Genomic DNA, 23,660 nt, shown 5'->3' with positions numbered 1-23,660 from the left:
CAGATTACCCCCAAAAGCAAAGTGGACACAGTAGCTCCAGGGAAAAGAAGCTGAAAGAAAGGAACAAAATTGTCTTTTGTAACCAATTGCTCACCTAGATAGGATCCACTGTTGTGACCAGCACATTCAGCATCTTCTGGACGAAGGGTAAAAGCATACAGAATAAGAGCCAAGAAATAAAGCAGAATAGTTAGAAGCCCAGCAAAAAATACAGAAGAAATTATTTTAAAAATGACAACTGTACAAAGCATGGCATTAAAAAGTCTTCAATAAGCAATTTTCTTAAAAACATAAAACAATATTTATTGTTTTATATTTTAGCTGGAGATATTGTTGGATTTTGCAGCATGCACACTGATCTTTTTACCTATTCAAGCAAAAGTTGTGATGACAACAAACATTCTAAAAAAATTCTAACACTGTATTATTCACGTTTTATCAGTTAATAGAAATATGTCACTTAAAAGAAAGCAAAATGATTTGATGTAAATCAAGCTTTTCAGTAAACTACACATTATCAGACTTTAGCTTTATGTTTTGGCTCACTGGATTAGACAGAAAGGTTTTTGATCTAAAACACATCCTCTCATTTAATATAAAATAGCTGTATTGTATATTTTTACATGCCAGAGGTCCTTTGATCAAAAATACAAGATACAGTTTTTAATGTTTTTATAAACAAAAGCCTCTTAAGTAAAAAATACCAATCAAACAAACAAATCAAACACAAAAACACAAGAGATCAGCTGCTATTTTTTTAACATATGCTGCAAACGTAACAATAACTGGCTACACTCAGAGGGAAACTCAGAGGGAAAACAAGAATGATGATGAACCTTCTACCATCTCAGAGAAACAGTCTGTCAGTATTAATTAGAAACACAAGACCTCTCATGGCCATGTAATTAACTCAGAATCATCTCCCCCCATCCCAGCCCACCCAAGTGCTGCCAGTATTATTCTATCATACTGCTTTTCCATACATATCTTGCAGAAGTTCAAGAGAGAGAAAGCAGTTTAAAACAACAGTTCAAATTACTGATCATTAAATGAAGCAACTAGGAATATTCTGGTATTTTTACCTATTTTAAAACATGATTCAATGTATTTGGTGGCAATATAAAAGCATCATATGTATAACATCTCTTAGAAACACTGGACTATATTAAATTTAATTCTAAACACATGTTCTCTAAATAAAATTATTGGGCTATTCAGGGAAACTTTTATACATGTACCTTCAATTTCCTCTGAGAAGCACAAAGGAGAAATAGGAAAGGAAATCATTAAATGGAGTGAAAACATAACTTAAGAAAGAAAAGTTAAATTGAAGAAGAAAAATGCACCTACCACACTCAACCGCTTCCTCATCTTAGAACAGCCAAAAAGACAAAGTATTATTGTTTAATACTTCATAAATAGGAAAAGAGTCAGGTATGTAAGCTACTCTCAAATTCTCTTGACAGCACCCATTATATCGAGGCATATACCAACATACCAGTAGTGAGTTTAACTACACTCAGAAAAGGATGTAAAAAGGCACTGAAATGTCTTGTGCAGTTTAAACTTCTCATATGTGATTCTTCCACGATTCATTTGGTAGAAATGACCTTACCCTGTTGTCGTGGAAGATCTCTTTGGTATTAAATGCAAAATTTATTAGTCCAAATTCATCACTCTTAACTTAGAATTTCTAAGAATCACTACAATGAATATGATCTCAGTATTTTTCTGCACTTAAAGTAACAGCTGGGACTGCCCTTCAAGATGGATTTTGAAAAGGTTTTTAGATTGTGAGGTTTTTTTTCTTTCTTTTTTTGAAAGTCTACAATTGCAAATGAAAATATGCTGAAAGAATTAATATACTTTTATAATCTCTTCTCTGACATTATCCTAATATAAAAGATCTACTTAAGACTTTCTCCTTACCTATAGTAAATCAATAAATTTCTGCTGCCTCAATAGTAGAAAGCATACATTTTTGCAATCATCTTTGGGGTTATACAGAAAAGCAAGACCTATAAAATGTATTTTTGTTCACAAATATATTATATACTAAGGTTAAGATTTATAGAGAGATGTAACAATCTACCTCTCATTCAAATTTCCTTTAGAATGTGGATAATTATTCAAGAGCCATTTTACAATCTTTTATGCTAACAAATGTACAAAACAAAGGCTAGACCAAAATTCTCCTGCATATATGACCACATGGAAGAGCTCTTCTCATTTCATGTAATGAAATGGACATAAGAGTCTCTTCTGCCGCAGGAAAAATACTGGTTTGTACAATCCTTTCTTGCTACCATTTTTCTTGAGGACTTACATTTTAAAATATTAATTTGGAAAACTTTTCTGAATCTTATTTAAAATTTATTTCTATGGTCAAGGTGACCATATGGTTTAAGTTGGCTGGGAAGTACTCTAAGGCGAACACTCCTTGGCTGACCACATCTAGTGCCTTAAAAGAGTGTAACTTTTATGAGTTGAAGGTGAAAGCATTTTTCTCTCTTGACCTTAAAATCTCCCAGCTCTTGACAAATGGCCTAAGGCTGCATCTAGAATGGCAGGCCGACTTCCAGGTACTAATTCATTTCTCCTTTTCTGTGATGTACGACAAATTTTTCTGTATTTCCATTATTTTCAATAGACTGCGATGTATCTCCTGAAAACAAGTCACTAATGCTCAAGGCCAATTCACATAAATAGATTTTAAAAGCCTCCTGAATTCAACAACGTTGCTTGACTTAACTAATGAGTGTGGATTTTAAAATACTGTCTGGTAAGCCCTCATATATGAACATGAAAACCCAGACCAGGAGCAAAGGAGGTTAGTATGTACACATGGACAGAGGTCGCTCAACCCTGACCACTGCAGACCCCACAGGAGTCCTGCAGGTGTGGTAGATGGTGGAGTTACAGCACCAGGGCTAAGAACACTGACAGGAATCCAGGCTTCTGAGCTACCCCTGCCAGGAAAGGGAACATGCTTATCTATAAATGAAAGACACGAAGATTCCCAAGCGAGTCAGCTGATCCCAGAAAGCACAAGCTGAAACATCTACAAGCTGAGGTTTAATGTTGAGACAAAGGCATTCTGAACTTCTTGTGTTTTGTTAAAAATCTTCCTTCTTAAGACTGCTCTTACCTTTCTTGGGCTACTCTTAAGGCTGAAAATAATAGTCTGTAATGAAAAGATCTTGGAAATCACAGGGTTTTCATAGCTTAAATGCAACTATAAACATGTTGCTCCCAGTTTGAACTTTACAAGGAACTTTACCAGAGCTATTGCCTGTCCCTAGTAAAGTCAGAGGTTACTTGCCAGGAAACTTTGTATTGTGATTCACTACTAAATACAGCTCTGTGCATCTGAAGCAGCTGTATGCATGCAGCAAGTACGTGACCAAAGTTCCAAAGTTTTGAGACATGAAAAACTGGGGCCAATACAGTTTCACTGAATTGAAGTGGGCTGAGAAACGAAAGGTCTTCAGTGGAAGGGACAAATTAAAAATTAAAAGAGGTCAAAGACTAAAGAGGAGGAAATCTGATGGGAAGTAGGAAAACAAAAGTAATAACAAAATGAAAAAAACCCAAACCATAAGGCAACATGGAACAAATAAAACACTGAGAAAAGAAGAAATACAATCAATTAAATGTATTGTGGTAAGAAGGGAGAGGAAGTTCCAAAGAAAATAGTCATTAAACAGGTTTATGAAATGACAACAAAGCTGTAACAGGACAAATGGGACAAAAGAAATAGGAAACAAGCAGAATGGAAGCTTAGGTGGTTTTATTCATTTTAGAAATACTTCAGTGTAGCCAACAATGCTAAACTGCAACAATGAAAACCAATATCATATACTCTGTGTTATTGTATGTATTTTAACTGAAATGTAATCAAAATTTGGTTTTGGGGGGCCTCACCTAAATTGTACTACTTAGGAAGCTCCAAACCAGGGCCACTTCCAGGAACATTCTCAACTCTTGTGAACAGTCCAGAACCAGACTGAGGTTTTTACCTTTTGTTGACTTTCTTTCAAAACTATTTCCACTAAACAATTTTACTTAAATGCTTCTCAATCTAAAATTTTATCCAGCAGCTCTGTTCTAGTTTCTTATCACAAACTAGCTGCATTATTCCTTTAGCAAGGAATAAATTTACTTTAGCAAGCAAGAAATTGTGACATACAATGGTCTGCATTACAGTGAATATATTAAACACACTTGACTTTTTAGTGATGAACAGCCCCACACAGCAATCAAAATTGATACTGTTTTGAAGGTTTTTAATCTATGGAGTTTTGTAGATTGAATGATACATTATGTTCATGCAATAGGAAATTTAAGATGATCAAATTTAATTCTCTCATAAAACCATCAGATAACAGTATCTTTACGAAGATAATTTGGAAAATGAAGAAGGATAGTCTTGCAGTGAAGGACAGATCCATTTCCAGCTCTGTCTCACGTGACCTTGACTCAAATGTCATCCAGCTTCAGGTCTCCTTAATTTCTCTGTGGTAGCAGGAAGTTAAGATTTGTAAGGACAGGAGACTTTTGAACAAAAATGCTAATGTGCTAATTTAAATCTATCGGTCTAGTTTATTTTTTGTTTATACTCGTAACTACCTGCAGGTGGGCAATCAAGTTTCAAATATGAACACAGAAAAATACTGAGAAGAAAGGCAGAGTTAAGATTGTGCAGCAATTATAACAAGCACAAGAATCCTACTATACATTTATCCTAAATGTTTGGTCTTTAAATACAAGTAGTACAAAGCATTTATTCTTTTAGCCTGTTTAAATTTTTTTGTTGGCAGGACATAATCTTCAATTCAAAAGACACTCAACTATGGGTAAACTGGGTTACATCTTGTTTGAATGAACACCATTTGGCTGCAGTTAAGTCTTTCCTCCTGCTCACACAATGCCAATCACATATTGTAAATCAAAACTGAAAGTAAAATGGGTTTTAAACCTTTAGAAAAACTATATGGTGATGGCTTTATCACAGTAAGTATTTACATTTAGCATTAAGTACACATAACAAATGTATTTTCATGGAAAAGACATCTCTGAACAACTCTGTCATATCAGCTATATACATACATTAAACTATACACACAGGGTATGGCTATACACATATACATATGAACACAGTGCACAAGTTGACAGAGCTTACAGGCTACACTAGTATAAAATATTAAGTTACCAGTAATTTTCATCAGAGACAACACATACATAACATAAGAATAAACACACTAACCACTGTGAAAGCAAAATTATGCTGAAGGAATATAATTTCTCGCTTGATTATTGTAGTTTATAACAACTGCAGAATATTAAGTTATTTGGTTGTTATTCAAAGAATGTTTTTCCTTAACAAAACAGGCTATCACTTTTGCCTACAAATTAAAATAAGCTACACGTGCAAGAAAGACCAAACCTGTTGGCAATATCTATTAGAGTCAGAGCATGAGTAGTCTTTGTATTGAAGTTAACAGACTGGGAGCTATTAAACAAATAATTCTTCCCTGTACAAACTCTCGTGTCACTCCAATTTAGACAGCATGCAGCAACAGGAGAACTCACAGAGGCAACTCTGGCTGACAAGCTGTCCAAGCTAAGATGACTGCCTAAAGCCAGGAATGCTGTTAAGTATTACTGAGGAATAAGAGGTGAGAAAGTTTCCGTGGAGCTGGCATTCACCAGTGGCTCACAAGCTCAGACACACTAAAGCCAGCTTCAGGTAGGCAGACACATCTACAGAACCTCCCTTTGTATCCTAGAGAGTTCCCTCACACCCACCCAGATATATGGCTCATACACCATCCCAGCACGTGCAGGGTTAGTCCTACTCAAGCATCTCATGCAACTCTGTTCTTTTACTTTCATTCCATTTTCCTACTTTTTTCCTATGCTGCTTGTTCTTACATTTTTTTTTCCCCAGTATCATTTCCCCGCAGTATTAATGTACAAAGCTGCTTTTTGCTGAAAAGTCATTGCTGTTAAGTACGGAAAAAAATGCTGAAAATACTTCAGTGGTTTGTTATTCCTCCATCACTTCTGCAGTAACCCTAAGGCTGGAAATTAACATAACAATCTTATCAGCAGGTCAGAACACCTAACAGCCACTTATCTCATGCATCAAATATTACCTTGAACTTACTAAGGTTTTCTACCAAGAATAGCAAAACAAACCAGGTCAGAGTTCTTGACAATAATTTTTGCATTCACTGTTTCAAAGGCTTTTACAAAGTAAATATATTAGTATTTTATTTAAACAGAATCAATAAGCATCTAAACCATTGCACAAATAGTGACTATAGCAATGCTCCTGCATAAGTTAACTAAGAATTTCAAAGCCCATCCGCTGTGGGGTTTTGCTAATGGGGCTTATGGGCAGTTTTTGTCCATGTGTTCTTCCATTGCCCTTGTTGCAATACTTTCTCCTTTTCCTCATCCTCAATAAAAAATTTCACTTCCTCTCTTTTCCCTTTACTTTTTTATTCCTACTTTTTCTGTATCTTCCTCTTGTCAGCACAGACTCCACCTACATTACCAGTTTCCTTCAACTTCAGACCCAGATACCATCAAACTTCATCTTCTCCATTTGCACATGAGAAAGTGTGATTTCACTTACCTTTCAATAAGGAGAGTACACTGATCTGCCCCCTCCTCCCATGCACACATGACATGTGAAATATTTTTCACTTTAACGGTGTCAGAATGATTCTATTTTATCTTTCAAGAAAAGGGCTAAATGCTGGGATAGGCATGTGTATTTACACATAGACACGATGGAACAGTTCACTTGGCTATTAAATTCTAACCTAAGAATTAGAATTTCCATTAAAACTCGATCCTTTTAATATCTTAGAACTAGATTGGGTTTGTTTATTTCAGTGGAAATAATTATTGCACAAAAAATTGGTAGAAAGTATTTTTTTGTCTTTCCTCAATATGGGTATGCATATGATCATCACCAAAAAAGCCCACTTTTATTTTGCTTCCAAATGTATGATACACAAATATGTGTAAAGATTAGCAACTACATGCATTGATACGCTGAAAAGAGTGAAAAAAATCAAAATAGGAAACAGAAAGAAGGCTTCTCAGAAGTAATCCAAATTATCTCCTTTCAGGTTTTGAAACAATTATCAAAGCAAAAACAGTTGTTGACTGTTTTAGAGAGCTCTTTGTAGAGATAAATGTAACAGTCATTTCCAGTTCCAGGACTGGCTAGAGAGGAAAGGAAGAAAGAAGTTATAGAATACTTCTTGCACATTATATGATTTTAACTGATTTTTAAATTAATTTTCTAGTAGAAGGATACTACCATTCTGGAATCCCACCTAAGAAGCCAGAGCTGACTCACACTTTTTCGGTATTCAAGAAAACAGAGTATTTTTTCTTAATTTTCCCTATTAAAAACAAAGGTATTTATCAAGGTTTTTCCCTCATTACAAAACATGGGATTTGTGGAATGAGTTGACTGAACAGAGCAGACCAACACCCACGGCTACATACCATGTGTCAAGAAAGCTTCCTAGTGGAACCCCCAGTCCCATCAGACTTCTCTCAACAGCTCTCCTGAAGTCAACAGGTTTGCACCTTTCTTGGAAGCCATAACTGCAAATTACGCTTTTGCATAAATTATGTTTTTGCTATTGCCAAAATTGCAATTGGCAAATTGCCCTTTTTTCTCCAAACTGCTATGAAAATTCAGGTCGCATGACTGGATGGGATCCACTGCAAGCAGCCTCTCAATACACATCAAATTCAGGATCATCTACAGAACATGTCTCCCCACATAATTACCCTTCCAAGCACTGGACAACCCCATTTTAAGATGAAGGATTAAAAAAAAGCCTGAAGAGATCAAGCATAATCAATTTCCCACCTTCATACATGGGCTAAAAAAAAAAATTGAACCCAGCAGTTCTTTCCAATTTTCTGTTCTCTATGTCACCTTCCTTACACGTTTCTGGTGCTGTCAGAATGGTGTTTGTTCAGCTGAGCAATGCATGATTTTCCAGCATCTCTCAGTTTTGGCAAGATGATTGCTGTGCACAAATACAGACACAGCCATTGTATCTTACAGCTTCACTGCTATGCTTGGTAACACAAAAAAAAAAAGCTGATTAACTTAAGAAAGATCACATAGGTGCAGAGTTTCCAAGCAGAATCTTCTTGAAAGTCCAAGCAAGTGGAAGGTTTTCCTGAGTGCAATTTGAGCAACATCCTAGACACGAATTCTGATCTTTAAAATGTCTTCTCCATGAAGGATCTGAATTCCCTCCCAGCACTAAAAACATGTTTAGTCTTTGAATGAAGGGATAAATCTCTACTCAGAACAGCATTTCCCCTGTTCCCATGAAAATGTGGCAGATATAGCAGCAGACTGCCTTAAGAAAAAAAGAAGAGAATGACAAACCTACATTACTCTGCAGTCTTTCCTCCTTCAAGAGGCACCACTGCCTTCTAGATGGTATTTAGCTGGGACTTGCTTTGTTCAAGGAAATTCCAAGAGAGAACAGTAACAGGCATACTGTCTGACTCTCATGCTCTGTCATGTTTTAAAGGCAATGGGAGGAAGAGACCAACTCTTTGCCCCGTTCGAGCTAGTTAAGGCAGTCTGTGGAAAAAGCAGAGACAACAGTAGACATTGTACTCTGGGTCTTCTTTGGGTTGTAATTTTGGCAATTCCCAATCAGGTTCAGGCTGCCTATTTGGAAGGGTAAGATGAATCATGTAAAACCTTTCACTTGAAGGTCACTAGAAAGATGCAGTTCATTTTAAAAGGATTCATGTGGTGTTGCTGCAGCAGCTGATTTACCTCTTCAAAAGCACCAGTGCCACCTTAATTGAAGGCTCTTGTTGAGTGTATTATCCAGATTCAAGAACAGTGGGCAGAGAGAAATAGCTATACCCTGTGATCAGACACTTTTCCAAAACTGGGGCAGAGCAACTTGACCTAGAACCTAGAAAAACAACAGATTTACTACAAGCTGGAGAAGCTCCTCTTGTTTCTAAGATCTATGTAAATAGAAAAGCTATAGTGCAATTATAATGTCTGTTACTGTATTTACAAAGCTAATCAAGGGCTTTGGAGTTAACAATAGCATTAGGGCACACAGTCAAAGAGTGAAATGGAATGAAAGATAGAGAATGCAGATTATCAGAAAAATAACAGTTATAGTCAAGCTTTAGAACACAACCATAGCAAGAAGTTAGGAAAACTGCAACAGAAACCTTGGTGAGGAGTTTTAAAGTTAAAAGTATTTAGCTTGGCACTTAGTGTGCCAGCATCCACTGTTTGCCATCGTATCCATACTTTTCCTTTCATTGTTAGATAATGAAAGGTGGTTGGAAATACTAGACCATTTTATGAATACTCCTAGTTGAACTCACAATCATGTTTGTATTTAAGATTTAGATCCTACTGTAGCGTGATAGTTTCTTACATTGCTCACTTTGTTATGAGTCTGTACAAGTGAAAGAAATAACAGGTCAAATCAAATATGCAATAATACTTAAAACAGATGTTGATGTAAATTCCAGTGAAAATATTTGTTTCAATGTGTGTGCTTTCTTAGAGGTTATTTTTCTTATATTGTGCACCTACTGTATTTAAAACCAGAGACTATTAAGGATGAGTTTGTTTAAAAAACAGTAAGAAGTGATTCTATGAATGTGTATCAATGAACTGAATGCTCTGACTTTTAAAAAATTCTGCTGCTTCACAGGACACAAAAAATTATCAACTATATGGGAGAAGAGGAGACTATCAGACCTGTTATCTTACTCTCATTTAAATTTCACTGTGTTGATGCAGTCCAAATAATATAAAATGTTGAGCCAATTCTGTTTCAACAGGAAAAGAATACTTTTCAACCTTTGAAATATTACGTATCAAAATATTAACTGGGTTCAGTACTTCAAACACAAAGTCAGAGGGCTGGGACTATTTCTAGCTGCTTTTAAAGACATTATTTATATTTATTTTCCTACTGATAGAATGGGATCAAGAAGCTGTTGTGCCTGGGAGGAATGCATCCTATAGCTGAAACAAACTGCTATTTTATAAGGTTAGAGATGTGGAGTATTATTTCTATTCCAGGTTAACAGACTTACATGATTTTCTGTTGGAAATTTTCAGTGGCTGAACCTGCACTTCTGGTCTTCTTAATGCAAATCTCCTATAAAATGGGAGGTGATGGGGGAAAAGACACAAACTCCTGAGTTTTCACTGCAAATGTGGGATTAATAAACACATAATACCATGAGACTATTGCAAAATATCCAGAAGATTTTATAAGAAATTAACTTAAAACAATGCAATTTATTCACAATCTAAAAAAATGTCGTCTTGTCTGAAATTTTTGTAAGCTCTCCAAAACCTGCTGCAGTTCTTATTCCTGTATAGTACATCAATGTGAATGCAGATACTGATGTGCTATTTTCCATATGTTTTTTCTTTCAGTCTGGATCAGTGATATCCTATCAGTTTTTGTCATTATTAATTCAAGCCAGAGAAATATGGAAATCCACAGTATTTCAGCAACATGTTTCCAAGTTCAGTTGTCCTGCTGCAAATGCACATTTATTGTACCCATGTAATCTATGAGCATTACACATGCCAACTATGCAAACTTAACAACTCAGCAATAAGTCTCTTCCCTTACTGCAAAAAATAATGGAACTATTCCCAGTAGCTCACCTCTCCTGGAAATGCTTTGAAGGGATCAAGCCTGCTCTGGGATTGGCATCACCTTCATGTTTGGCTTGCCACCAGGTTGCATCATCCTGGCTCATGATCTGGAGGATATCTCCTTTTCTGAAGGCAAGTCCAGCTTCTTTACAAGGAATTGCTTTATCTTCATTAGGATCATAGTCAAATAAGGCTCTGATAAACATCTGAAACAAACAATGTTTGATCTTTAGAATCAAATATTAAATGCAATCCAAAAGTATCTTCCTTCTCTGTTTCTACTGTTCAAAACCACTGCACTAAATAATGTAAATATTTACTGCTGGAAAACATCCTTATGGATGTCTAGAATTGGAAGTTTATATGGGAATGTTCAACTCATTGCTTCTGCACCTGCAGTCTCAATGGAGCAAAGGCTCAGTGACTCAAGGCAAACAGGACTTAGCAGGTGCCCAGTGTGCCCATATGAGCAACAGATGAGAAGACATTGTTGAACCAAGATGCCATCAAGTGTCTTCTACCTAGTGAAGGATGGAAGGAGTACTTGGAACCAAGCCAGATCCTTGTAGAAGGTGGAAGATTACCTGTCAACTACACTGCTGAGAGTTAAGGCTCGAGAGCCATGTTACACCCACTCATAAATTCAGCAGCTGTGTACCGAAGTGTACAGTGTGCTATATACTGTCATGTTACAAAAGCTGAGTCCACAGGTATAAATCACATTCTTGGTTCTGTCATCCAAACAAAGAATACACATCCTCAGCATAACAGTTACTGCAATGGCTTCTGAAATAGTTTTGCTTACCTTGCCTTCCTTCATTGGCATTTCTTCCTTCACACTGGGTATAATTTTAAATGTAATGGCTCCTTGAGACTGAGCCTGGTGAACATTTGAAAAGAAAATGCACTGAGAATTAAGCTATACATTCCAAAGAAATCTTAGAAGATATGGGAACACAAATGAATTTAAAAGAATATAATGAGTATCCTCTCCCAAGCATGATCTCTGGAGTTGGACAGCTTTGCTTTACCAAACCTTGTATTGCAAAAATTAAAATATCCACTCAAAATGCTTGGGTTTATTTGCTTCTCTACTGGGGCAGATGGACTGTTAAAAACTGAGACCTGCATGGTTCAGAGGACCCACTTCTGTACTGAAGGCATAGGAAAATGCTACAGCTTAAATGTATATTAGAAGCAACTGCTGGACTCCTGGCACAGTTTGGACATCCCTGGAAAAATAGAACTAACATTTCATTAAAAAAAAAATAGAAAAATTCAAACAGGCTTGTGCCATATTTATCAAATAGAGTGATTGGGGGGGGGGGGATTTATTCACTTGGCAACTTTAAGTAACTAGAAAAGAAAAACACATTTGAATAGACTACGTGTACTGAATGGAAAAAAACCCATCCACTATAAATCTTAAAACAAGTTAGCCATCATCAACCACCTCATCCATTCATCTTTCCCTATATCCCAGTTAAAGTGTGTCTGGCTGCATTTTAGTTATTAACCACAGTATATCCCCACTGCCTCAGTGACACTTTGCTATTGAAGGAAGTGCTAATCAGTTGGAGGCTCTGCTACTACTGCATGCAGCCGACAAGTTTCATAAAATGAGCAGAGTGCAACAGACAGCCAATGATTTAAGCAAAATGGAAACAGGCCTGTCCACTACCAAGCGAGACATTCTTCTGCCGGCATGTCTGCGATCCAAGGCTCACAGTTTGACAGGCAGCAGCCAAGGTCTTATTTCACCCGCTGTAGGACTGGATTCAATAATTTTGTTACTTTTGAAACAAGCTCTAACCAACTTTTGATGTTTATACTGTACCTCAAAAAGGTAAATGGGAAAATTGTTCACACCTTTTCTAGTGGTATTTTGTTTCTAGACATTTTAAAATATTAATTTCTGAAGGAAACTATGGTTCTGTAGGGAACACGAAACCATAAAGCAAGAATGAGTATCAGCAGGCTAGCACTTGAATGACCTTGGTTACTGAATCAAAACTGTGAGACAGCTGCTCAATTCAGCAGGACAGCAAGGTATTTATGCATATAGAAATGCCTACAGCATGAATAACAGAGCTGTCAAAACCCTCATCAATTTCTTTGATGTAAAAATATTAAATATTTCTGAAAATGTCCAATTTACTTAATTTGCAATAATGTTTCAATAATGAGAAATCAGGCTGGCTTTAGAGACTGTGTAGTTTAGAAGAGAGCAGACAGAATAACATACATGGCTATATACTGCATATCAATGTCAGAGAGTATCTCCATAGATCAGTTATGCTGTCTACCTAGTACTTGTACTATTAATTAATTGTCATATGCAGTGACAATGAGTTATTAATGAATACATAGTTTGAATTCAACAGATCACAGGGGGCCTTAAAAATTGTAGATTATAAACTAAAGTCTGCAACATATTTATGGCAGTATTACTGTATTTAACTCCTTACAAGTAATCTATAATTGCATATATATGTAATGCATGGAAAATCACTCTATGAGAAATGACAGATTTGTAAATTATGGCACTGGAGGAAAAGCCATTATAGTAGAATATACATTTTTCTAAGAAATACAGTAGAAATCGTAAGTCTCGTTACTTTTTCTTGAGTCTCCTAAATTTATTTTAAAATGTTTGGTATTTACCAAAATGTGTATTATTTCTTCAGGCTTTTTATCATCTACGGGAATCCCATTGACTTCCCTCAGCTCATCACCAACATGAATAAGCCCTACAGAAGAAAAAGAGAAGTTGTGAAACTGTAGCTATGTATTACACAAAAACTGCCATTAACATTCTGCTCGTTTCTCCCTTGTTCATATACATTAAGCTCCAATTTTCACACACTTTAAGCTCTAAGTTAAAAACAGGAATGTATGTGGTGAACGTAACAGCTACTGTCTCTCAGACAAATTTGATAAGGTGGTTGGTTAATCCACCTCCCTGGCTTCCTCCTAAAAATTAGTACCACCTTCTCTACAACTTTTCCAGACTTTCATGCAGATGTCTGAAAAATATCTGTGCCAATTCTTTTTCTTCTCATACTACTTTCTTACTGCTACACAGCTGCAAGTAGTGCAAAGAGCACTTAGGCTGGGAGTGCTAATTTGTGGCACAAAAACTTGCTAATCTATCTATCTATCTATCTATCTATCTATCTATCTATCTGTCTCTAGATTTACTCCATTACTGCATCTAAGAGTGAAACACAGCTGTACTACATTTTCTTCAGTGAAAAGAGACACCTTAATGTATGATTCAGGACTTCTTTCCTAAGTTTTTGCAGACACTGAGCATCCCAAACGAAACAAGGATGTGCTGTTATTTTGAGAACTACCAGCTGAAACTCCAAACAGATGTCCTAATACAAAATAAAGTCAGCACCCCAAGTTCCTCCATCAGCAGGTTGGCATATGCCATCATGCTGTGATTCTTGGGGTGTTTGGCACAGGGACAGGAATAGGACTTGATGATCTTGATGAGTCCCTTCCAACTCAGCATATTCTATGATTTATAAAGGGATGTCAGCAATTTGAAACAAACCCTCTGTATCCACTAACTCAAAGATACCTTGCTGCAAGTGAACTGGGGGAAAAATCAGCATACTTTCAGCAGTACTGAAATACCACTTTGGAAAATCATCCAGAGCCCAAATACTTATATTTGTGATTGTGATGTATTTAATTTCTACAAAATACACTATTTTATTTCATCTTGTTCTGAGCTCTTGAATGGCTAGTGCCAAACAGCAGCACCTTACCACTTCTATCTGCAGCTCCTCCACGCATTATCCTGGCCACTACAATTGCTCCAGTATGTTCATCCCTTTTAATAGTAGCTCCCTTGGGTAAAAAAAAAAAAAAAAAAAAAAAAGAAAAAAAAAAAAAAAGAAAGTTATTTAGTTAATCTCAGCATAATTTTAATACTCTACACTAAAAAACATTTGCTACACAGAACTGCAAAAAGCTGACGTATTAATATGTGATTAGGCCAGAAATTATACTTGCTTATGAAAAGAATATACAAAATATGTTGCTCTATTTCTGTCCTCTTATTAAATGTGTCTTCTTTTTCCATCAGAAGTAACTCATGCATTCTGCAAGTACACATTTTTAAAGAAAAAAGGACAATGATGGAAAAAAGTTTGCTTTTCATAATTGTTGCACTTGATGCTCAGAACTGGCTGTGCACCCTTTTCCTTTACAGTGTTACCAATAAATAAACATATATTTGAGAAGTACCCCTGAATGTTGGGGCTCACCTCGAACACTAACAGGACAGAAATGCAGAGGAAGGGAATATTTCCTGTGTTAGTCATGGCTGTTTTCATACATTACACATAGACAGCACAGGGCACTGAGGTAAAATGACATTTTGTAGTTAAATTTCCAATGAACAGCTGTCTAGATGAGAAAAATGCCTTTGTAACAAGAACTGTGAGGGTGCACTGAAAAGAGGCACAAGGTGATGGGGAAGCAGCAGGCAGCAGCAGTGCCAAGTGAAAAGGGAAGCAGAGGTGCAGACCTGCTGCCCCAGCTGCAGTGTCAGTCCTTTCAGGCAGAACTGGGGGATTGAAAGATGAAATGCTGGTCTTGTTCTGGGAGACAGAACAGCAATGGGGATTTTAACCAGGTAAAATCACCCTCTAAAAGGTTACTTGATCCAGTATTTTTAAAAAACAACAGGAAAAAAAGCACGCCTTGTCCATCAGGTTTTTAACTGCACATGGTTACTTTCCCATATTAATCTAATTAGCTACCTGCAATAGCTCTAAGTTTGTTAATCAACAGAGATGTTAATGACTCTGTCAGGCAAGTCAACTTTCTGAAAATTTCCATATTTGCGATTAGTGAATTAACAGTACTACTTCACCTCTGAGTGCTATGTGCACTCTGCCATCACTGGTTAAAATTTCCTTCCATCAGAGAAGTGTTGTGCTTGGAGTAAGTGAGTAAGTAAATAAGTACTTTTTAAGGAAGTTCCTTGAATAATTTAATGGCTTTTATTGCTACCTTGCTATATTTGTTTAGAATAAACATGAACATCATATTTATCTCTACTTCAATTTTTAAGTGTTTCATGAACATAAACCTGAAAATTATACAAATAACAGCTGAGATTTTTCTACAGTTAGCAATTTCACTGACTGTAAATAATCTTGTTTCACTCTACCTCTAAGATGGAAATATAGCACAAGTCACAAAGACAAAAAATAGGATATTAATTTATATTTTTATATGCAAGTTGCATTTATTGCAAATAGAGAAAAATTAAAACAGTCACCATTCAGTTTGGCTGAATCTTCAACAGCAGACAGTGCTCCAAAGCAAAACTGATGTGCTATGTTTGTGCATTTCATTTACATTCTAATTTTATTAGTATGAAATTCTATCTATAAGTAAACTAATTCTGCAATTTGCCGGCCTTATTTTTATGTTTTGCTAATTATGCAATTATATCAGCATGCACTTGTTTGCATTACAGTTTCAAATTAGTCTGAGAGTTTCAAAAATACAGATTTAGCTGCAGCTAATCTCACTTAAAAAAATCATTACTAGACTTCGGTGCAAAAAGAATTGCATACCATTGGCAATATATTAAACAGCCTTAAGCCCCCTAGTTTATATGTCAGTGTTAAGTTCTGACCTTGCAGCAACAGCTACTAATTTGAAGTTTATAATAATACCTGGAAAATTTTACCTATTTTAAAGTAAAAAACTTTTAAATTTTTTTTAAAAATATATATCCATCAAAAAGAAAAAAAGCAGCATTGGGATGCTAGAGGCAAATACAAATACAGGACAGTTCCACTACGCTGTCCATACAAAACAGGCTCTCCTAATTAATCACGGAAAAAGCCTTTATCAGAAAGGCTTAATGCCCTTTACCTAGAAGCCAACACCATGAAATGCCACCAAATTCAAAAGGCAAGCAATGACTAACAGGCCTCCCCTGTGATCACCCACTACCCCAGCCCCACGGTGATGTCTGGAAAGTGGTACTTCACTTCGCCAGGCTTTATAGACAGATGCTAGAAAAAAAAACTGTGAGTAATCAAAGACCACACTATTGACCCAGACAGCATCTGGAAGTAACAATAAGGCTCTTGTCCAAGTGGAACAGTCACTTCATGCTCTATGTGATTATCACTACTGGCAAAAAATGAATTTTCCTAGCACAGATTAACTGATCTGAAAGATGCCCCACGAAGATAATAGGTAAATTGGAATTTTCATACAAAGGACAAAAACAAGTCCAAAATTACTTTGAAAATTACTTAACCCAAGTTTGCTCACTGTCAATATCTCCTCTGCGGCAAATGCAAAGTGAATGGGCAGGTCCATGTAAAACACTACTTGAGTTTATGTATTTGTACCTTTAGTACACAAATGAAAAAGAGGGTTCTATAAATTCCACTTTCCTCACAATTTAGAACTCTTAAATCATAAAAAACAAGTGGATTTCTTTCTGAAAACCTGAAGAGCTGATATTCTGAAAAAGCAGCTTCTCTTGTACTGCTGCCAACCCTGCTTAAACTATGAGGTATATATAATCTGGCAAAAAATTCTTCTTATAAGATGTTCAGCTCCAGTACTTTCAGTTACATGTGCAGTGCAGCTCCTCATTTAGAGCTTTAAAAATGGAAGAAGGTTAGACTGGACCTTGAGAGCTGGAAAATATTTTCGGTGTTGTGAGCCAAAAGTGTAAGTTACCCTAAATGAGACATATACAGATGTAATAGCATAGCTCAGTTTAAAATACTTCTAAAGGGAAAAATAAGGAGTTTGGGAGCCATATGGTGATCAGACTGAGAAAATGCTTAAAGGTATACCATACAAAAGCACTAAAAATACTACAAGCTCCTTCAGCAAGGCTCTTTCACTGTTTTTTAGTTGACTTCCCCCCCCCCCCCCCCCCATTTTTAACATAGTACCACTCATGGGAAAGCACTGTTCAGGGTTTCATAGATGTGACCTTTATTAGTTTATCTATTTATCTGCTGGTTCCAGAATATAAACATTTAAAGTCTTTATTTTTAAAGAAAGAAAAACTAGCCTGTAAAATAAAGTACTAATAAGAGAATTTGAAGTATTAGTAATATTGTTGCATACCTCTCTGTTAAAAAAAAGCACATGCAGGTGACAATTGCAAATAAATACTTCAATAGGCCCCACTTTAATTCATTCTCTATTGAAAGTGCAAATCCAAGTATATTACCTACCTTACAGTGAGGAGTTATTTAAAAGTTGATGTCCACTTACATGTAGACTAAAGCTAGCCCTACATCCAAATGAATCCCACCAAATAAACAGCTAGGTTCATCTGCTATTGTGAACTGAGCTACAGGGACTAAGAGTGCGAGGTAAGTGAAAGCTGTTGCATCTGCATGGACAGAACACATAAATGACTCCTTTAAATTACCAAAATTCATTTCAACCAAGTTCAGCTATTGAAATCAGGTAAATATATTGTTCAATTTAGGTGTCCAGGCTACTTCTGTAGCTCTGGAGACTGAATCTTCCTTTCATAGTCAGGAATCTTAAACAGATGGCATGGGTTATTCTCTGGAGCTGCCTATTTTTCTCTTGACTATAGACATGGCATAGAGGTTAGGTTTCAAATGACCAGATCTATATGAAATGAATTTTTCTGAAAAAGAAACAACCATCGTAATGTTAAGAAGCATCCCATTCAGAGTAACAGCTGCAATGAACCTAGAGTATTACATTTGGAAGCTAGAGGTAGTAGGAGCCCAGGTACTGAACTCCTGGTAGTGTGGTTATTCATCTTGGATATCAGGAACGCTAACTAGGAACAGGGCTGGGGCTGAAAAAGCCTTGGACAGGTAGGCGGACATAAAAACTCTCCAAGCTCTCTGACAAAAACCCAATCATAGGCAGGTGAATTTTGGGTTGTCTCTGAAAAGAGATGTTTCTACTCTTTATGTAAGTTTCAGAGATGTTCCAAATTTCTTTGTTAAAACAAAACATTCTAACACAATTTCACCTTGCTTGAAGGAGACACTGCTGGAACTGCATTTGCTAACAGAGCATTAAAAAAACCCCAAATCCAATACTGCAGAAGGATTAATAAAAAGTTTAAAACACCTCTCTCAAAAAACTGGGGCAAAGTTCAGCACTGACTTCTGAACTGATGAAATCTGGCAAACAGAAGGCCCTCCTACAAACGATGTGTTTCCTCTCTTGTGAAATAATTACTCCTGGAACTCAGGACTCATTAATAAATTATTAACCCCAGCTAAGAACATTGGTGAGGTGCTTAACTCAGAGAAAAGCACGAACAGGAGTACGAGAGGAAACGTGGTGCAGTTTTATATAAAAATGGTCACTAGTATATTCCAAAGAAGTTAAGAGAGTGCCTAATTGCTTCATAGTGATTACTGTTGAAAGTCATCCAAAGGAAATGCAATTCAAAATGTCCAGGGTGTGCAACTGACATAAATCTCAAGGTTTTGCAGGACAACAATCTCTACTGCTTGGGTACAAATAAAATATGACTCCGTGTCTGGAGTAGAAGAAAGGGTCAAAGAGCTCAGTATCTTGAAGTCAAGAAATGAGACAATCTCTACCCCAGTAAAAATATTTTATAGTACCTCCAATATCAATCTCAGTTGCTTCTAAAAATAGAATCCCGATACAATGTTCCAACTGGAAGTCAGACTTTTTGACTGGAGAAGAGTGAATGGAATAACAGAACAAGTAGAGACTCTTTGATTTCTACTAAGAATATCCAAGACTTCAGAGCAAGCTCTTAAGGAAAAGCCATTAAGAAGACATGGAAATAAATAGTAAATGAAATTATAATTAGTTTAGTAAACATAGATCATGGTGTATCTTCCTTTAGTAAAATAACTTTGGGAAGCATAAACACAGTAGAGCTAACATACATAGTATAAGCCTGTCTACAGTTATTCTGCCATGCTATATTTTGGTAAGACCTTATCTGAATTACTATCCATGGTTCTTCTCACCCCCACCAAAGGGGAAAAAAATCTAGAGAAGACAAAGACACAAATAATAGGTTTGTTATATATTGTGGTGATGGTGTCATAATAAGTCACTATAAATCTGACACAAAGAAATTGATGTTTGATGTGAACATGAATGAGGTTAAAATGGATTGATGGTGCATTATGGAAGAGGAGCGGGACACTACAGTCTATGAACTCTCCTTGGAGAACAAGTAACGGGACTCACCATAAGTTCTTCTCTAACAAAAATAAAACATCAAGATAGGCTCAGGATCTGGAAAGATCACAAATGCAGTTTTCCTACACAGATAAAGTAAAACCTTAGAAACGCTGGAGATTCCACATATCCAGTTAGTCTGTTCCAGTGCTGGACTTCCCAACTAATGGACTACTTCTGTTACTTCTTAGTCTAAACCTCCCAGGGTTACACCTGTTTTTTTGCCCTGTGTTTTAGCATCTTTCACTGCTGAGGAGTTTGACTTTATTGTCCTTGTGAGCTCCCCACCCTCAAGTACTTGTACACTTGTACCTCTTCCTAATAAAAGGTCTAAAACAGATTCAATTGTAAGGCTGTTTTCACTCTGGTAAAGAAACAAAGCTATCTTAAACTAAAGAAATTAGTTTGCTCACATGTTTTATATTTTCCATGGCTGCTGTCATGTCTAGTAAAAGATCTAAAATCCCTTCTCTGTTACCTCTGTAACTGAAGAGCTGTGCCAAGTGTGGATTTAAGGGAGTGTACAGGTTTTGGCTGGGATAAGGTTAATTTCCTTCATGGTAGCTCCTTTGTTTTAAATTTGTGATGAAAACAGTATTGATAACACATGGATAATTTAACTACTGCTGAGCAGTGCTTACACACTGTCAAGGCTTTTCTGCTTGTCACCCCACAAGTGAGGAGGCTGGGGATGCACAAGGAGCTGGGAGAGGACAGAACTGGGACAGCCAATCCCACCTGACCAGAGGGATATCCTACACCATGTGCTGTCATGCTCTGCAATAAAACCGGGGGAAGAAAAAGGAAGGGGGGATGTGTGGAGTGATGGTTTTCATCTTCCCAGGAAACAATTACAAGGGATGGAGCCCTGCTGTGCCAGGGATGGCTGAACACCTGCCTGCTTAGGGGAAGTGGTGAACAAATTCCTCATTTCACTTAGCTTGCACACACAGCTTTTGCTTTACCTATTGAACTGTCTGTCCCAACCCACGAGTTTTCTCATGTTCATCCTTCTGATTCTCTCCCACATCCCACTGGGGGAAATGAGTGAGTAGCTGCGTGGGGCCAAGCTGCAGGCTGGGCTTAAATAGACACACAGGAAGAGCTCAATGTCCCACCAGAGTGAGGAGGCAAGAGTGGAATTTGAGGAACAGTCCAAGGATAGCTTTGGCTTAAGCAACTGGTTTCTTCAGGAGAGCTTGAAATCTTAAACGTCAATATACAATGTATATATTTCATAGAAGTTTTCAGAAAATATCTAAGTTATGTTTTACAAGTTACTATTATCCAATCTACTTTGAGATACTATTAACTTATAGTATTGAACTCCTAAGTCTTAGTAAGAAATCATCTTTGTAATATGAAATTATGTAAATTAAGATTTTATTAAGCTTTTTCTGACAATCTTGTTATAAATAACACTAAAAATAGGTTCCTCAACTAGACTTTATTTCATACTGTATTCAAATCTCCACAAATCTTCCTTTCAGAAGGAATAATGTTTCAGATACTAAACCTATAGCAAGCTTGTTTACTTTCTCAAATACTTTCTTTGATAAAAATATATGAAATGCTTCAAGCTGTTATTCAAATATTTGAGGGAAAAAATTATTATGTTAAAACAAAGTAAGAACTTTCCATATGGTCAAACCTGTAATTGTGCCCATGGGCACCTAAATTCAGTCAATAAGAAAACTCATTTCTTGTTTATTGATGCCAGAAATCCATCAGGAATTAGAGTGATAGTAAGATATCTATGTGGAACAAACTACCCCTGTAAGTCTAACAGAAGCCGCTCTCTCCCACTGTCATCTCAAGTACAGCATTACTTCTAAAGTAAGTTTGTAGGTATTTCTCCAGGATTGCTGTCCATTAAAACAAATACTCAGTATAACACAAAACAAAGCTCTTACTGGTTTGCAGGACAAAAAGAACATAGTTAAATTTTATACAAGATGACTCCCACTCTACAGCAAATAAAAAGAACCAAATCAGTAAAGCATTTTAATATTCTTGTAATACAACCTAGGTTTAGACCATTCATTTTTCCAGATATCCCCATGAAGATATTAACTTTCTAGTATTCATAATGCAAAGTACAACAACAGACATTTTAAATTTGCCCAGATTTCAAGTCAAGCATTTTAAAATATGTTTTCATGCTTTCTTCCCAGTGTATTGAAAGGTCATGTATTTTTACATGAATGGTTACAGGCACAGTTCACAACACAGGTCAAGACTTCTTTGGGGATTCATTCTCTGTCTCACATTTTAAAGTAAGCTCATGATTTGAAATCAAGATAAAAGACAAATATATATTTGATCTAAATGCTCAGACTGGCCCACATATATAATGCTCAAACACCATGATGATCATTCATTGTTGATGATTATTAATTTCATATGCTTTACTAATAATGACTGTGAATGGAAGTCACAAGTGTATTACTTAATGTTATGAATAATCACGTGTAATGTCTGTCTATCCACGTTGCAAGTTAATATCACCCATTCACATTCATAAATCTGAGCACTCCCCACCCTGCACACAAACACAAAACCCCAAGCCAAAAGACAGGGTCACCTACCAATGGTTCCCGGTTTTTGACGAGCCTAATTATTTTAACTGAATCTTCTTCTTCATCAATATCATCAGGCATGGGGGGCAAGACAGGATCATAGTTCTTCTGAGCAACAGTATCATGTACAGACAGCAAAGCCTAGAAACATTAACAGTCAGTATATTATTTGGCATCTGAAAAGTTTAGGGAAGGGAAAGCAGAGGTTATTATCCATACCCTGACTCTATTACTGTGATGCAAGCAGATTGAATATAATTCTTGCATACAATTTTACTTCATTTCAAATTGATGAAACAACTCCATAAAGAATGTTTCATTATATATAATATAATGAATGTTCCATTATATATAATGTACACAACTAGTAAACTGTAGGTGGAGAACTGTGTCTTCATACACACAAAAACACCATGTGCTTTGCATGCTAGCTTAGCTTGAAATTACAAGAACTATAAACAGGAGAAAGCCTTAGTCTCCAAAAGTAAATAAATAATTATACTTTCAATAAGTAAAAAGTTTATTTGATACAGTAGGAAAGTTCGGAAAGCTTACCTGGTTAGTGGATTCCTTTCATGTGAGCCTCAAATTATCTTAGGAATTTTTAATTTATTACGGAATTCATAACTGAGATTGAGGAACATACTACTGAAGCAATTTGGTTTAGGCAGGTGCTTATCAACCACCTGTTGCATGTCTTTCTTGCCTCTTTTCATTCCCTATTGCTTCTTCAGTTCATGCATAGCTTGAAATATATATTTTTCAAAGAAAAGCCTAACAAAGATTGACAAAAGGTTCCATCTTAAAAATAAAATAATTTATGAACTTCCAGGAAATAAGAATCTTGAAAGGCACAGGAAATTAGAAAGCTCATTCTCCTAAGGCTCAAAAAAAATTCTTGGTGATAACACAAAATTCACGGTTTTTCTAGATACAGAACTTGTGAAGTTCTTTTCTATTTTGAAAAGTCTTCATTATTTGTAATACCCTGTACACTGGTGAAAAATGTTTAAGTAATACTTCAGCTTATACAGTAAAAACTCTACACTGTACCACAAATAATAGCCACATGTATAATCCCAGCTGCTGTTTTGCTGCTTGTTTTCAAGCAGTTTCCTCTTAATACACAACTATTTAAG

General features: G+C 36.2%; 1 protein-coding gene across 2 annotated transcripts in view; it reads right to left on the bottom strand.

Annotated features, from left to right (window-relative positions):
* MPP7 (MAGUK p55 scaffold protein 7) overlaps positions 1-23,660 on the bottom strand; it is a 148,117-nt gene that overhangs the window by 23,207 nt on the left and 101,250 nt on the right. The window contains exons 7-13 of one of the 2 annotated variants that reach the window (XM_083878449.1): positions 22,531-22,662; positions 14,494-14,575; positions 13,379-13,464; positions 11,520-11,594; positions 10,724-10,920; positions 10,138-10,202; positions 95-133 (exon numbers count right to left, since the gene is read on the bottom strand). In XM_083878449.1, coding sequence (XP_083734575.1) covers positions 95-133; positions 10,138-10,202; positions 10,724-10,920; positions 11,520-11,594; positions 13,379-13,464; positions 14,494-14,575; positions 22,531-22,662 — 676 coding nt within the window. The remainder of the gene's footprint in view (positions 1-94; positions 134-10,137; positions 10,203-10,723; positions 10,921-11,519; positions 11,595-13,378; positions 13,465-14,493; positions 14,576-22,530; positions 22,663-23,660) is intronic. The other variant, XM_083878450.1, reaches the window with a different exon arrangement.

This window comes from Zosterops lateralis (assembly GCF_965231275.1).
Source record: "Zosterops lateralis genome assembly, chromosome: 1".
In the NCBI taxonomy this organism is placed as follows: domain Eukaryota; kingdom Metazoa; phylum Chordata; class Aves; order Passeriformes; family Zosteropidae; genus Zosterops; species Zosterops lateralis.
The sequence above is the reverse complement of the archived record's forward strand: the minus strand, read 5'-3'. Positions and strand labels throughout refer to the sequence as shown.